This window comes from Lynx rufus, unplaced genomic scaffold, assembly GCF_022079265.1.
Source record: "Lynx rufus isolate CCGP_SWC_20201006 ecotype Redwood Valley unplaced genomic scaffold, mLynRuf1.p SCAF_4, whole genome shotgun sequence".
Classification (NCBI taxonomy): Eukaryota; Metazoa; Chordata; class Mammalia; order Carnivora; family Felidae; genus Lynx; species Lynx rufus.
Window position 1 is genome coordinate 126,232,279 of NW_025814856.1, and position 16,333 is coordinate 126,248,611.

The 16,333-nt window shown below is 36.8% G+C and overlaps 1 protein-coding gene across 7 annotated transcripts in view; it reads right to left on the reverse strand.

The window, feature by feature from the left end:
- DPY19L1 (dpy-19 like C-mannosyltransferase 1) overlaps positions 1-16,333 on the reverse strand; it is a 105,947-nt gene that overhangs the window by 36,075 nt on the left and 53,539 nt on the right. For all 7 annotated transcript variants that reach the window (XM_047095224.1, XM_047095225.1, XM_047095226.1 and 4 more), the window contains 3 exons: positions 8,696-8,787; positions 6,441-6,540; positions 4,216-4,293 (listed from right to left, as the gene is read on the reverse strand). In XM_047095224.1, the coding sequence (XP_046951180.1) occupies positions 4,216-4,293; positions 6,441-6,540; positions 8,696-8,787 (270 nt within the window). The remainder of the gene's footprint in view (positions 1-4,215; positions 4,294-6,440; positions 6,541-8,695; positions 8,788-16,333) is intronic.

Genomic DNA, 16,333 nt, shown 5'->3' on the forward strand with positions numbered 1-16,333 from the left:
CATAGCAAAAGAAATGATCAACAATATGAAGAAGCAACTTACAGAATGAGAGAAAATATTTGCAAACCATCTAGCGGAGTTAATATTCAAAATATATAAGTTTTTACAACTCAATAGTCAAAGAAACCCAAAAGCCCACATAATCTGATTAAATATGGGCAGAAGACCTGAACAGACATTTTTCTAAGGAAAACATACAAATGGCCCACAGATATAAAAGTTGCTCAACATCACTAATCATTAGGTAAATGCAAAACAAAACCACAATGAACATCACCTTATACCTGTTAGAATGACTATTATAAAAAAGACAAGAGATAAGTGTTGAAGAGGATGTGGAAAAAAGGAACCCTTGTTTTCTGTTGGTGGGAATGTAAATTGGTACAGCCACTATGGAAGATAGTATGGAGGTTTCTTAGGAAATTAAAAGCAGAACTACCATATGATCCAGCAATCCCAAAGAAAGAAAATGAAAACAGGATCTCAAAGAGGTATCTGTACTCCCATATTCACTGCAGCCTTATTCATAAGAGCCAAGACATGGAAATAACCTAAGTTTGCATCAATGAATAAATAGATATTGAAATTGTGATGTGTGTGCGTACACACACACACACACACACACACACAATGCAAAAATTATTCATCCATAAAAAAAGGAAATCCTTCCATTTGCATCAACATGGATGGATCTTGAACACATCATGCTAAGTAAAATAATACATTAAGAAAAAAATAACTGGCACAGTTAAAATCATAGACATAGAAAGCAGAATGGGGGTTTCCAGGAGCTGGAGGGGAAGAAGGGGAATAGGTAATTATTGTTTAATGGGTATAGAGATTCTATCTCAAAAGATGAAAAGAGTTTGAGAGATGGTGGTAATGGGTGCATAACAATGTGAATATACTTAATACCATTGATGGGTACACTTAAAAAGCTTAAGATAGTGAATGTTACATTATGTATATTTTACCACAATAAAAACATGGAAAAAATTTCTGTTTGGAAATAATTATTTGTTTTCCTTTATATAACTATAGGGATTTAGGAACTTGTAAAGTGATAACGAAAGAAGGTATTTCACAGTAAGAAACTAGTTCCGTAGTTAGTAAGTCACATCATAAACCATATACCATTCACCCAAGACAGGTTCTACTACAAATAAACCTGAGTAATGTTAGTACTTTTTAACTGTAATTGAGTCAAACACCTTACCCATAGTCACCTGTGTGACCGTGTGACTGACCAACTCTAAATGCTAATTATTTTTTTTTTAATGTTTATTTATTTTGAGAGAGAGAGAGACTAAGCGAGCAGGGGAGGGTCAGAGAAAGAATCCCAAGCAGGCTCCACCCTGTCAGAGCAGAGACAGACATAGGGCTCGATCCCACGAACTTGAGATCATGACCTGAATGGAAATCAAGAGTTGGACATGTAACCGACTGAGCCACCCATGTGCCCCTACACAATTATTCTGATTTTTGCTGCAATGTAAAAACAAAAAACAAAAAACAAAAAAAACAAAAAACGATATCAAACAGTTTGGGGGGAAAAAGGCAAGTGTAACAAAAGGATAATTATTGTCTAATCCCATTCATGAAGAGATTTAAAAAGAGATAAAAAAAGAGATTTAAAAAATTCATGAAGAGCAAAATGAATCCAGTAATATATAAAAATTGTATTTAGTCCATAAAAGCAAGGTTTCTTGCTGTATAATATCAATTAATATAATTTACCACAGTAACATATTAGAGGGAAATATACACAGGATCATCTAGACAGACACTTTAGAAAAGCATTTGATGAAACTTAGCTTTTATTAATTTCTTTTAAGAGGTGCTCAAAGCTTGAGGACATGTTAGAAAGACAAAGAAGCCAGCTTTACGTAGCTGGCCAAATCAGGAACAAGTTAAGCATAAAAGCATAAAAATAAATAATGAAAATGGTGGATTATACTGCAGTGAATAAAACAGATGCCATTTTCTCTTGGACATAAGAGAGAAAGTGGTAAGAGATTTGAATAGGAACATCACAAAAAAGGAAGCACAAAGGGCCCATAAACACACGAAAAGATCTTTGGCTTTATTGACAATCAGGGAAAATGCAAATTAAGGCCATAAGATACCATTTTATACTCACCCGAAAGACAAAATAAAAAAAGGATGTACAATAATATGAGCTATATATTATCCATTACTGTTTGAGGTAGTCTAATCATTTTTGAAAAACAATACAGGATTAAATTAAAAAGCTGAACATGTATATAATTTACCGCCCAGGAGTTCTACTGTTAGGTAAATACCCTAGAGAAATTCTTAATATATATGCCTCAGGAGGTACATGTGACAATATACAGCATTATTCATAAAAGAAAAAGAAGAGGAAAAAACCTAAATGTCTTTCAACAAGAAAATGGGTAAATAAATTGTGCTTTGTTTATACAATGGAAAGTGCAAAGCAAAGAAAACGTCTGAACTCCAGTAACATCAAAATCTCAGAAACCTAAGTAAAAATGTAAGTCTCATAAACAGATACCATTTTTACAAACCTTAAAAACAATACTAACCTATAATAAAAAGGGTATATTATTCAGGAATACATAAAAGGTAAAGTCACCAAGAAAAGCAAGTTAGTTATAATTTAACAAGTCAGGAGACTGATTATCCCTAGGAGAAGTGAGGGGGATGTATCTAGGGCACACAAGGATTTCCAAGTAATGACGGTGGGCTCATGCTTGTTAATTTTACAACTGTACTCAAAACCTCCCTATATATTATAATGTCCTTTTACAGAGAATAAAAAACAATACTGTCATATTATAATAACATCAAAATTATAGGGAAAAGAAAACATTTAATTTTAAAAATTAGTGACAATGACAGATACTCTTGAAGAATAAACATTCATCAAAATAAACCATCCAGCGCCTTAGGACCTTTGTTCTAACTGTTCCATGACATCTACTTAGCTAATTCCCTCTCCTTCCAACCTTTGCTTTCCTCTCCTCTTCTTCCTAAAGACCTGCCCTAACTACTTACTTGATATCTTAATCTCCCACTACCTAAGACTGGCACTCCTGAAAAAATTAAAAATAGAGAACTACCCTATGACCCAGCAATAGCACTACTAGGAATTTATCCAAGGGATACAGGAGTGCTGAGGCATAGGGGCACTTGTACCCCAATGTTTATAGCAGCGCTTTCAACAATAGCCAAATTACAGAAAAAGCCTAAATGTCCATCAACTGATGAATGGATAAAGAAGATGTGGTTTATATATACAATGGAATACTACTTGGCAATGAGAAAGAATGAAATCTGGACATTTGCAGCAATGTGGATGGAACTGGAAGGTATTATGCTGAGTGAAATAAGTCAGTCAGAGAAGGACAGATATCATATGTTTTTACTCATATGTGGACCTTGAGAAACTAACAGAATACCATGAGGGAAGGGAAGGGAAAAAAAAAAATTTACAGAGAGGGAGGGAGGCAAACCATAAGAGACTCTTAAATACAGAGAACAAACTGAGGGTGGATAGGGGGGGTGGGTAGGGGAGAGGGGAAAATGGGTGATGGGCATCGAGGAGGGCACTTGTTGGGATGAGCACCGGGTGTTGTATGTAAGCCAATTTGACAATAAATTATATTAAAAATTATATTAAATTAAAAAAAAAAAAGACTTGCACTCCTGATTGCCCTGAGGTACCTTGATTTGTTCTTTTCTTTTTTTCTACAGTCCTGTGTCACCTTCTAATACTATATACTTTGCCCATTTACTGTGTTCATTATTTACCCTCTGTGCTCTCGCATTCCCCATTCTCCCAGAATGTGATTAACATGGATGCTGGGATCTGTGTAGTTCTAGTCTCAGGTACAACCCACATGCCTGGATAGTTGGTGCTCAGAAATGAACATTCCACTTCATTTTAACAGAAGGCTCCTGGATAATACACCATTCTATGTTTCTCTCTCACGAATTCTCTCTTTTACTTGTAGCAAGTCAGGCACAATCTCAAACCAGATAACATGACCCAAATTAAAATTTTCTGGGTGGCCTATTTTAAAACATGGTCTGTTAATTATATCACAATATTTGAATGACACTTTTTTTAGTTATGGAATCCTATTATGAGTTTCAACCATGTGTATAACAAATAGTAACGAGGCGTTTAAGGTCAAAGTAAATCGAAAAACAAAAAATTTAAACCATTACCATGTGTATATAAATGATCTTCCGTAATTTGCATACATCAATGTATCCCACAACATATACTGCAAATAATGATGCAATCTGAAATTTAAGAAGTTAAATTATAAATAAAAATTACATACATAATGAATACCTATAAGAATGAAAAAAAGATTATTTTTTGTTTTTTCTCACTTTGATTTGTATTTATATTAAAAGGAAATTCTTTAGTTTCTCTCTTACCTGCCAATTTACTATTGAATATGGTCAATATATAAATATAGCAAATATTGATGTTTTTCCTTCCATACACAGCTGTCTTACATAACCATGTAAATTTTCTACTTTGTGGATTATTCAACACAATACTCATTATAATGTCAGGGTGACTCTACTGTCAACATGTACAATTACAAAGTGCCTTGCCCAATCAAAAAATATAAAAATTTAATTATAATGTATGATAATTAATACATAATTGGGAAAGGTACATTGAATTCAAAAGTAATCATGTAATGAGTGTGTGTGTAAAAATGCATTAAGTTCTGCTTATTAGTCACTCTTTACAAGAATCTCCATTAGTGTTCTCTTTCATATAAATATTCAAGTACTTGTTATAATCAAATTTATCAAATTTCAAATTAGAAGGATAATTTTCACTACTTTTAACTTTCTTCACAGTTTTGAAGAAACCTGCATATATATTTACCAAGAATTCAAGGAGTACTGGAGTTATTTAGATGAATTAATTGATTAAATGATAACAATGTATAAAATATAGTTACTCGGTCAAACAATGACTCTCCACCCTTCATGGAGAAAGCAACTCAGATTAAATTCCATGCTTCCCCTACCACACAAACATGGTACAAATGAGCTGTAAAGTGGCTGAATGCTTAAACACAGAACTTAAAATTTCATTCATCAAGTTATTTATCTCCAAAATGATCTACAACAAATTTTCTCATTAGCAAGAAAAACAAGATTTCCCTTTACCAGGGATTTACCCAAGGGGAACACTGCATTGCCTAAGGATGAGACTAATATGACATGGTAACTGGGAGGAAGTGTGCCTCGTTATTCAACATAAGCCCCTCACTCCGTGCAACGCCTTCCCCCACTCACTCCCCCCCAAAAAAAAAACAACAACGCAGGTTAGCACCCCTAGCTGGAAGCAACGGGAACTCTCCCTTTCCACCCCAGAGCCAAGCAATACACAGCAGGCCTACAAGGGTAGACTCTTAAGGAGTGTCTCTCAGGGACATATTTAAGCAGACACATTTAAAATGTCACCAAGCTAAAGGAAACAAGGGAGCCTAAAAGGTAAGATCAAAGAAAGAATGAAGTACAAATAGAGCCTCTTTTTAAAAAATAATGATAAAAGCAGCTGACCTTACTGGCATCTTGCTAAGTACCAGCAATGTGTTAAGTCTAATATACATTCCCTCATCTGATCCTAACCCAATAAAGTAGGTTCTTTCATTTTCTCTATCTCACAACGGAGAAAACTGAAACTAAGCAAAGTTAAGCAGTTTGTCTAAGTCAAGCGGCTAGTGGACAGAGTTAGGAATCAAACCCAGGTCTTACTTCATATCTCAAGCAAGACATTTCCAAGATTACAAAGCAACTCTTAATCTGCTTTATATGAATAGGAAGATGGCAAGCACAATGAGGGAGCAGAAGTAGCTGGGGGCGGGGAGCAGCATAGGGAGAGACCACCCACAATTCACTCCCTCTCTCAGCAAGCACCTTCACCTTGCATCATATACTTCTATTTGAAGGGAGAAGGGGGCAAGAATGCACAGAAAAATGATAAATTATAGATTGGTGGGGGAGCTCTATAAATAAGAACTGTTTAGCTCCCTGTCCTATGTTATCCTGCGTGTATTTATGCTCTGGGTAAGAATGTACAGCGTTTTTCATAAAAGAAGTACATTTATTTAAGAGAAATACTTAAAGTTTTAGCGCTGGTCCTCTTTTAAGCACACTAGCAACACCGAATAACAAATATGAGTAGGCTCTTCAGTTTGAGTTCAATAAAGGCACTCCACTAGTAAGTCAATAAGGAGCACTCACTAATACATAAATGTTACATATTTCCCTATCTTGAACTTTCTTTAAAAGTATTAACTAAAAAACATTTTAGGACTTAGAATCATGTAATATCTCAGTTCTATAATTTTACACAAGTGAGTACACATAATCAAACACACTGAGCTTAATTCCATTTAAAACTGTAAGCACCGTACCTGAGTAAGAAGCACGAACTGAGCAAACTGCCATGGAAGCATGAAAAATACATTGGAAATGCAGAGTGCAATCAGGCTTCCTCTATAAAGTTTTGTAGCCCTTGGGAAGATAAAATAAATATGAGTAAGTTTAACCACGAGATATTCTAGCACGGCCCCGAAATGCTGCAAATTAGTATCCCTAAACATAATCTGGTTATAACATAAACCAGACATGAAATGAACATATGGGTTAGAAATTATACTCCCTGACACTCAATTCCAACACCTTTCCATGAACAAAACAAAGCTTGCCAGAGAGAAAGGGCAGTTGGGTCAGTATATCCGTTGAATTTTTTCAAACTGTATTTTGGCGAATTTATAATCAAACATATTAAATGCTCCATCCCAATAGCTTCATTTGGAGAGTCAGAAGATGTGTATAAAAAAGTAGCATATTCTAAGTGCCAAGTATTCTGCAGATAAATTGAATTCCGAATATGGGCTGAGCAGAGGGAAAATCTGTGGAGGGTGTGGGATAAAAGTTGGGTCCTGCCCAGGGAGGACCCAGAGAAGAAAAGAGAAGAGAAGAGAAGAGAAGAGAAGAGAAGAGAAGAGAAGAGAAGAGAAGAGAAGAGAAGAGAAGAGAAGAGGCAGCAAAGGCAAGGGGCCACTGTGGAGCACCCTTAGAGGCTTCACTTTCCTGACTTGTAATTTAGGGGACCTTCAGGAAGGTGAGGCAATTTTATCTTTCGTGCTAGTTTTGAGAAGTACTTTTCTCCTAAATCAGTGAGCCAACGAGAAGCCCCCAACATGTCTAACATCTGCGCAAAGTGAAGTGTATATGCTAACACAATGCAGTATACACCTTAAAGAGATCCTCCTCAGGATAAACCTACCTGGGGCACTGAGCGCCACCACAAAATGCCTTTCTTTACTTCCTTAAGCATCCCGTTTCCGAGGACATCCCTCTCTGCTCTTCTTTTTTTTTTTTTTAAATTTTTTTTTTTCAACGTTTATTTATTTTTTTGGGACAGAGAGAGACGGAGCATGAACGGGGGAAGGGCAGAGAGAGAGGGAGACACAGAATCGGAAACAGGCTCCAGGCTCTGAGCCATCAGCCCAGAGCCTGACGCGGGGCTCGAACTCGCGGACCGCGAGATCGTGACCTGGCTGAAGTCGGACGCTTAACCGACTGCGCCACCCAGGCGCCCCGCCTCTCTGCTCTTCTAATCCAACTCTTTATATCATGTCCCTATATCAAGTACTTTTAAAATCCAGGTAACCTTTTTGTGAGCTATGAAATCAATTTATTAGCTACAAACCCATAATTTTTAATGGAGTGAATACATCCCACATTCAGAGAGGGGCCTGTCTACCTAAGGGACAAGGCCACATAATGGCTCTAGTCCTGCTGAGGTTGTCACAGGTGGAAATGGATCGTCCAAATGGTTTTGGTGTAAAGATTTTAACCAGCTTCTCCTACATTCTGCCGATTGTCGAAGGGAGTTCTTAGTCTGAGTCATCTTCAGAGTTTCGTCAGGCTTTGTTCTATTTTTTTCGCAGTCCCCATTTTGTTTAATTTTTACCCTCTGAATCAAGGCAACATCCATCCAAACTCAATATTCATCGACACAAAGGAGAGAGAAGTGTTCTTGGTCCTACTCTCTTCCATTCATATGGTGCGTGAATCTCTGTGAGGTCTCTAGCTGAAGGCCAGATGAACGTGAGAAAGCCCAATCCAATCCTGAACTTCCAGCAGGAATTCTCCTAGTAAGTGTATCTTTTTACGCTTTTCTTTTTACGCTTACTGTCTGATTCTAGGGGATGCTAAACACATACAGGAAGAATTACACGCGTGAACGTACCTGGCCACAATTATTCTACGAACTGTTCTTTCCTCTGAAGGACTGTATCTTACAGGTTACACTCTACTGCCATCAGTCTTCCCCCTTCTCTGCCTACTTTTGGGAAGCCGTGGTGGCAGCGGAAAGTGACTTGGGAAAGAGGAGATGGCAAGAGTGAAAGCAGATTTGCTGCTCCTCGAGCAACTAAGGAAAAAAGGGAGAAGACTGGAAGGCAGCTGAAGAAAATGTTTTTGGTGCTAAATATTTTGAAGGTATACACTTAAAATAACCATGGATTCAACCTAGCAAGGGCATCGTCTTAATTATTTCATTCCATTGACTGTTTTTATTATGGAAGCTTAAAAAATTCTAGCTTAGGTTATTCAATGCAAAACAAACAAATTAGACCTAAGGAGAAGTCAAAGTTACCTGAGAATGTGAGTCACAAGCAACATCTGAAGTACAAGGAACGGATAGGAGAAGCTTTCGCGGAGAGGTGGTGTCCACATCACACGTGTGCACTAAAAACAAAATTCATAGTGTATGGTCTGTCTGTTGAATGTGTTAAGTAAGACATACTAATCGAAAGCAGCTATTTACGAACACAAAAAAAGTTTTTTTTCACACATAATTTAAATGGTATGTTGGAAAACAAGCTGCTAGGTTTTCCACCAACAGCAAAACTGAAAAGTGAGAAGCGAAACATTATTGAGAGGGGGACACACATGGCATAAGATCTTGTGAAATAGTAACATGAATTGTCAACAACAAATACCAACAGACTTCAACTACAGCCTAAAAGGAAAGTGGGGAAAGCACGAGCAAGAAAATGTTCCGCCAAAATGAAAAATGTTTCATTTTGAATTGGTGGTGGAAACCTGTTTAGTTTGTCTTCTTCCACTTGAATTTCAGCAAAACTATCCATAACCAATACTTCAAAACTCTTTGTAGTTATCAATGTCAGTATTTTTATGCACAATGCTGCTTTACAAAAAAGTGGGGGGGGGCAGCATTCCATTTCTGTTTTTACTTTTTCTTTGCCCAAGCTACCCTTGGCTGCAAAATATTTAAAAGTGGCAGAGGGGATCAAATAAAAAATAACAAATCCTAAAATGTAATGTACCAACTCTACTAAAGAACACACTTTGGACATAAATAAATAATGTTCTATCCCAGTTTTAGTACTCTTACCATTTTTCTGCATCTATACGAAATGTATTAATAAGTCTATCTTTCAATTAAAGGAAAACTATACTGAATGACATATAAACAATCTGATTTTACTACTATTAAGCTACTCACACTAGATGAAATCATTACATCTTTCAAGTCAAGCAGATTTACTTAATTTTGTTTTTTTAAGATTTTTTATTTTTTTATTTTTTAAGTACTCTCTACACCCAGCGTGGGGCTTGAACTCACAACCCCAAGAGTAAGAGTCACATGCTCTACCAAAGGAGTCAGCCAGGTGCTCCAAGCAGAGTTACTTTAAAGACTACATGGAATTACAAAGACCACAGTGAATAAAGGAAATAAACCTTTCCTTTATTTTAGCTCTGCTTCAGACTATTAGATATTTCCACTACTGCTATAGAAAATTTGAGCCAATTTACTTCTCTTTTTAACCAAAATTCACCATCCTCTATGAAATTTAACATAGATACCTATTTATAAATGAACTATACACACAAGAGAATTCTGAAAAGATTGAAAAAGTCTTTTTAAAATGCATATTTATTGTTACTGGAAGGCAATTTAAAAAATCTGTTAGTTTACCAAATTAATTAGAAATTTCAGTATGATTGATAGTAGAGATATATAACCATACTTTATAAAGCTATCAATCTCTGTGCAAAAACCAAGAAGAAAATATTTAAACTATGTAATTCAGAATTTGAGAATTTTCTCCATTCAGACTGTTTACCTATGTTTATTTTATTACCCAAATTCAACTATGGTGCCATCTCTTAGAAATTCATTTCTTTTACTAGCTGAAGTCGCTCAATTCTCTAAAACTCAATTACATCCCTTGTAAAACGTAGGATGAGAAGGCCAAATTACAGAACTGAAACAAAGAGCAAGGTCATCTGCCTCTGCAAAGTTAAGAGTGAATGAATGCAAACGTATGGGAAAGTGCTTATTTCTTCTCCAATGACACCATGTGCTTTACTAGATCTGGTACAAACATAACTGCTGGTCCAGATGACCCCAAGTAATTTGAAAATAGTAAACAGGTTTGCTTTAATCAGACCTTAAGTCTCAACAAGTAAGTATTTTCCTCTAATTATAATACAGTTCTCTACATAGGATGATAGTTCAAAAGGCCTTCTAAAGGCATCACTGTGAAATTTAGGAATTATAGAAGGGAATAAACGTGTGAGCTCCTTCACATGGGGTTACACACTGTGTTACGCACACTCGGGCAAAATACAAGAAACTCCTGAATTATGAAAATGAACTCAATGAAAATCTGTTTCTTTAAGCTGTCCTCTTATAGTATATAATTTCTGGCACATATTTCGAAGCACTAAATAATGCTGCAGCATGATACGGCCCAGGTATTGACAACAACAGCTCCAATTTTCTACTTAGGAAAGCCTGAATTTCAAATCATCTACTCAAGAATCAAAAACCCAGGAATTTTGACAGTAGGCAGCTTCATTTGCCAAGCTCTATTTTCTTTTTTTTTAATTTTTTTTTTTAACGTTTATTTGTTTTTGAGACAGAGAGAGACAGAGCATGAACAGGGGAGGGTCAGAGAGAGGGAGACACAGAATCTGAAACAGGCTCCAGGCTCTGAGAGCCCGACGCGGGGCTCGAACTCACGGACCACGAGATCATGACCTGAGCTGAAGTCGGCCGCTCAACCGACTGAGCCACCCAGGCGCCCCTGTCAAGCTCTATTTTCAAATGGCTTACGTATACTATTAGAGATCTAGCATAATCTAATCTACTTCTCTTCATAATGTAAAACTAAATAGGAGAACAACTAACTCGTGAATTATAAATTAGTTAATATCAGAAAGATTGTGTTTAAGGCTTGTTCTAAGAGTTTTGGCCAGAGCTGATATTTGTAGGATTAGTCATAAATTGTTGTTGGTATAATGTCTAGGTTTACAATAAATTATCCCCCTTCTGAATGCTGCACCACAATATTAGCTATAACATTGCTTTATATTGCTTACTGTTCATTATAATATTGTGTTAAACCCTGCACTTAAAACTGCTTCCAAAAAAAGATTTCTGGCCCCCATGGGTTTTGGCTACTTTCCTACAGAGAACGGTACAGGTTTAAAAATACTATTCCTGGGGCACCTGGGTGGCTCAGTTGGTTAAGCATCCAACTCTTGATTTCAGCTTGGGTCTGGGCTCTGCGCTGACAACACAGAACCTGCTTGAGATTCTCTCTCCCTCTCTCTCTCTCTGCCTCTCCCTCACTCATATGCTCTCACTCTCTCTATCAAAAAAATAAACTTAAAAAAAATTCTATTCCTCAGATGCTAACCATAAAAAATGCTAGGAGTAACAGCCACAATTTGAACATCTCTTTGATGTTACGTAGGGTAGTACCACTATTTAGGAAGACCTTTAGCTCGGAGTGGGCTTTGTGTGGCTGGCTGATGGTGTTGCACCTTGATAATAAGCCAGGTACCTTTCTTGGAATTTTTGTCTCTTTCTGTACCATGTAATGATATGCTGCCCAATTAACCAGTCATATAAATCAATTTGAATTTGTAACACAATTTTGGCTCACACAAGAATTAATGTGGCAGTAATATATAATTGCTAGTATTAAGTTTTCCTACCTTAACAAAGAATTTCTGCTGATTCTATGAAAAGAAAATTATCTTTTTTGTCTCTGAACTTTCAGGATATCAGTATACATCTGTGAAATCTGTAAACTTTGTTGGAAAAGCATTGAATCACATCTTCATGCCTCCATCTATTGCTGCAATGACCCAAACTTGACCATTTCTTACTCATTTAAAATAGAAAACATTATCTGACAATATTCTAACAATATATCTCCTTTACCATGTGGTTGTAAACTATACCTCTCAAAGTGATCAAGAATCAGAATTCTGTCTATAGTATGAAAGTATTAGTCAAGATATAAAGGCAGTATAAACTATAAGTGATTTTAATTATATTATCAAAATAATAACATAGAGAAAAATAATTCAAGTCACTTCTGAATGTTTAATTTTTGAACTGACTGTATAACGTTAATAGAATATACTCTTGCAAGAAAAAGAATTGCAAAAAAATCTCGAGTCTTACTAGCAAATTCATTATTGGTAACAGAATTAGTGTACTAATTCTGAAACTACTTCTTGTATATTATAGAATAAAGCAAATAAGTAAATTTATTTAAATTGGGGGAAAGAGGAAGATACAAATATGGAGTGGGGGAAAGTAAAGAAGAACCCTAAAATAATTATTGGAGGAATCAGTAGGAATTAATGATTTTTTAAAAGCATACTTACTAGCCTTCTGCTGAAAAGAGCTAAAAGTAATTACACCCTAGTACCAGTGAGTTCAGTAAGGACCCTGCTTGTGGTCTCTAAATACCATTTGGGGTGCCTGGGTGGCTCAGTCGTGTAAGTGACTGACTCTTGGTTTCAGTTCAGGTCATGATCTCACAGTTTGTGGGTTCAAGCCCTGCATCGGGCTCTGTGTTGATGGTGCACAGCCTGCTTGGGATGCTCTCTCTCTCCCTCTATCTGCACCTCCCCTGTTCTCTCTCTGTCAAAATAAATAAACATTTATAAATAAATAAATAAATATCATTTTCCACTAAAAGCGTCCAAGGTTCCTTAGAAAACAGTGGATTTGGGGCAGCTGGGTGGCTCAGTCAGTTAAATGTCTGGAGTTTGATTTCAGCTCAGGCCATGATCTCATAGTTCATGAGTTTGAGCCCCACATTGGGCTCTGTGCTGGCAGTGTGGAGCCTGGTTGGGAATTTTTCTTTCTCTTTGCCCCTCCAGTGCTCAGGCTCGCTCTCTCTCTCTCACACACACACACACACAAATAAACATTACAAAAATTTTAAAAGGGGGCGCCTGGATGGCTCAGTCGGTTAAGTGTCTGACTTCAGCTCAGGTCATGATCTCACCATTCGTGTGTTGGAGCCCTGCATCAGGCTCTGTGCTGACATCTCAGAGCCTGGAGTCTGCTTCGGACTCTGTGTCTCCTTCTCTCTCTCTGCCCCTCTCCCACTCACACTCTCCCTCTCTCTCAAAAATAAATAAACATTAAAAAAAATTTTGTTTTAAATAAAAAAAAAAATTAAAGAAAACAGTGGATTCCACATCTGGAGATAAGAAAAGTGCAAGGTGATCCTGTAACACCTTTTTTTTTTTTCCAGAAAGGATATGTTCAAAGACAAATGGGGACATATCAAAGGCAGAGAATAGTACCCAAAAAACCCACAAAATCTTTAGGAATTAATTTAACATAAATATATGTCATCATGTCTGCACTTAGTTTAAATGGATTAGAAAAACGTCTGTAATGTGTAGGAGCATGTATAAGACAGAGAGAGCAAATGTGGGGAAATATTACAATTGGCAAATGAAGTGAATCTAGAACAATGTGTACATTAATTTTTCCAAATAAAAAGCTAGAGAGAAAAAGTAAAGAAACATGTAGTTTTTTGGTACTGCCTTTTTAGGACAAAATGTACAATGGAATTAGATAGAGCCCAAAAGAAGAGACAGAACATCTGTTGGCTTCTACTTTCACACCTGGGAACAACTGCATAATTTAGGTATGGACCTTCCACAGACAGTTTTTGCTGGTGCCAGATATAAAACAGATAGACTTCTAACAACAAAAACTGGAATCTGGAAAAGCCACAACACAAAAATAAATCTTTTTGACAACTTCCCCCCCTCACACCAACCCTGAAGACAGACAGACAGACACACACACACACACACACACACACACACACCCCACACAAACTTGGCAGAGTAGGCAGCAGTGGGGAGGCGTAAAAAAGCAGAGATCTCACAATCTCATACAATGCTTAGCTTCCAGGAACTTGCGGGAAGTTGAATTCAGAGATGGACTGAAAGTAACTAAAAGGCTGAAAACGAACCCCCTCTCAATTCAAATGCTGGTAAGATCAAAGAGCTAATGCCCTGGGCTGAGCAGCTGGGAAGCTGGAGATTGAGCCTAAGAGCAGAGATCTCCTTAATTCAAACTGGAGGCAAACTGAAACAATGAAAAGTATAGCCCTGCCCACTAAAGCAGGACTCATAGTGAGATCCAGATGCTCAGGGCCTCACCTTACATGCCTGACCCGAGAAGAGATGGTCCTTCTCTGGGAAAAAGAAAAAAACAAATGAAAGCAATTATCTAGTTCAGGCTTTCTCATTTTTTCATACAAAATGTCTTACATAAGATAGAAAGCTATGACACATGCAAAATAGCAAAGAAACAGAACCCACAATCAAGAGATAAACTCTAGTCAACAGAATTAAAGCCATAAACAACATATATGTTGGAATTAACAGACAAGGACTTTAAAATAACTATAATTAGGTTTTAAAATTTATAGAATAAGATAGACTGGGTGAACAGATGTGAATTTTCAATAGAGAAATGGAAGCTCAAAAAAAACCCCGAAATTCTAACATTGAAATTCATAATATCTTAAATGAAAAATTCACCGGACTGAGTAGCAGATTGAATGTATTAGAATAAAGTACCAGTGAACTCAAGGACATGGCAAGAGAAAATATCTAAATAGAGACAAAGATAGAAAAAAAAAAAACATGAATAAAAACAAGAGGAAGACAGTATCAAAAACCCATCAAAAATACATGGAATCAGAATCCTCAAAGAAGTGAAAAGACAAAATATTTGAAGATACTGGCTAAAAATTTTCCAAAACCAATTTAAAAGAATCAATCCAGGGAACAAAGATGTTCAGTGAGCCGTAAGCAGGGCACATACAAAGAAGACCACATCTAAATTTATTACCATCAAACCAATGAAAACCAAATATAAAAAGAAAGTCTTCAAACCACCACAGAAGAGATGTACTACATTCAGAGTAATAAGAAGAATGATAACTGACTTCTCATTAAACAACGGAAAGCAGACGACAATAGAATAACACTTAAAGTTCCGAAAGGTAAAGCTATCAACCTAGAATTCTTATCCAGCAAAAACACGCTTAAAAAAAAGAAGGCAAAATAAGGACATTTTTAGACAGGCAGAAGCTAAGAGACCCTGTTGGCAGCAGATCTTCACCGCAACGCTAAATAAAGTTCTTAAGACCAAAGAGAAATTCTACCAGATGGAAACCCAGATCTGTAGAATGAAAAATATCACTGACACCCAAACACAAATGTCCAGATGTGAAGGATGGCTAGGAGATAAAAAGGGAGGGATGTTTGCAGGGCAAAGGCACAGCACATACAAAGGCTCTGAGGAAGGAAAAGGGGTGGTCCTTTTGGGAAGTAGAGGGGGAAGGGCAGTGGGACCTAAGCAAAGAGAAGAGCCTGGACAGTGCTGAGAACCCAGCAGGGCCCAGGTCATCAAGAGGCTAGTTTTCTACTATATTATAGGCGGTTTTCAAATCTAATCAACATATACATTCCCATCTAAGACCAGCACACTTTTTTTTTTTACTTTGGAGTTAATGCAATTTTAATGTAAATTCACAAATTGATAAACACACCTCTCAATAGCCTGAATAAATAACACATCTTTATACTCACACAATTTTCCAAATTAATGTAAAAAGTAATTTAAACTGCATCACTCTTCTGCATGTAATTCCTCAATGGCCTTCCTACTTACTCCAAATGAACCCTATAGTGACCAACAAGGACTACACAATTGGCTTCTTCCACATCCTACTCCCCATTATTAACTGGCCTCATCCCTTCTACTCTCTGCTCCTGTTGTGATAGCCTCCTTGCTACTTTCCCCAAAAGCCAGGATTCTCCCACCTTAGACAGAAGATGGTCTGACCTTCAGACGCTTATCCACAAGGACAGGGGTCCTTGTTTTACTGACATATTGACATATCCTCAGCATCTACAAGTACCT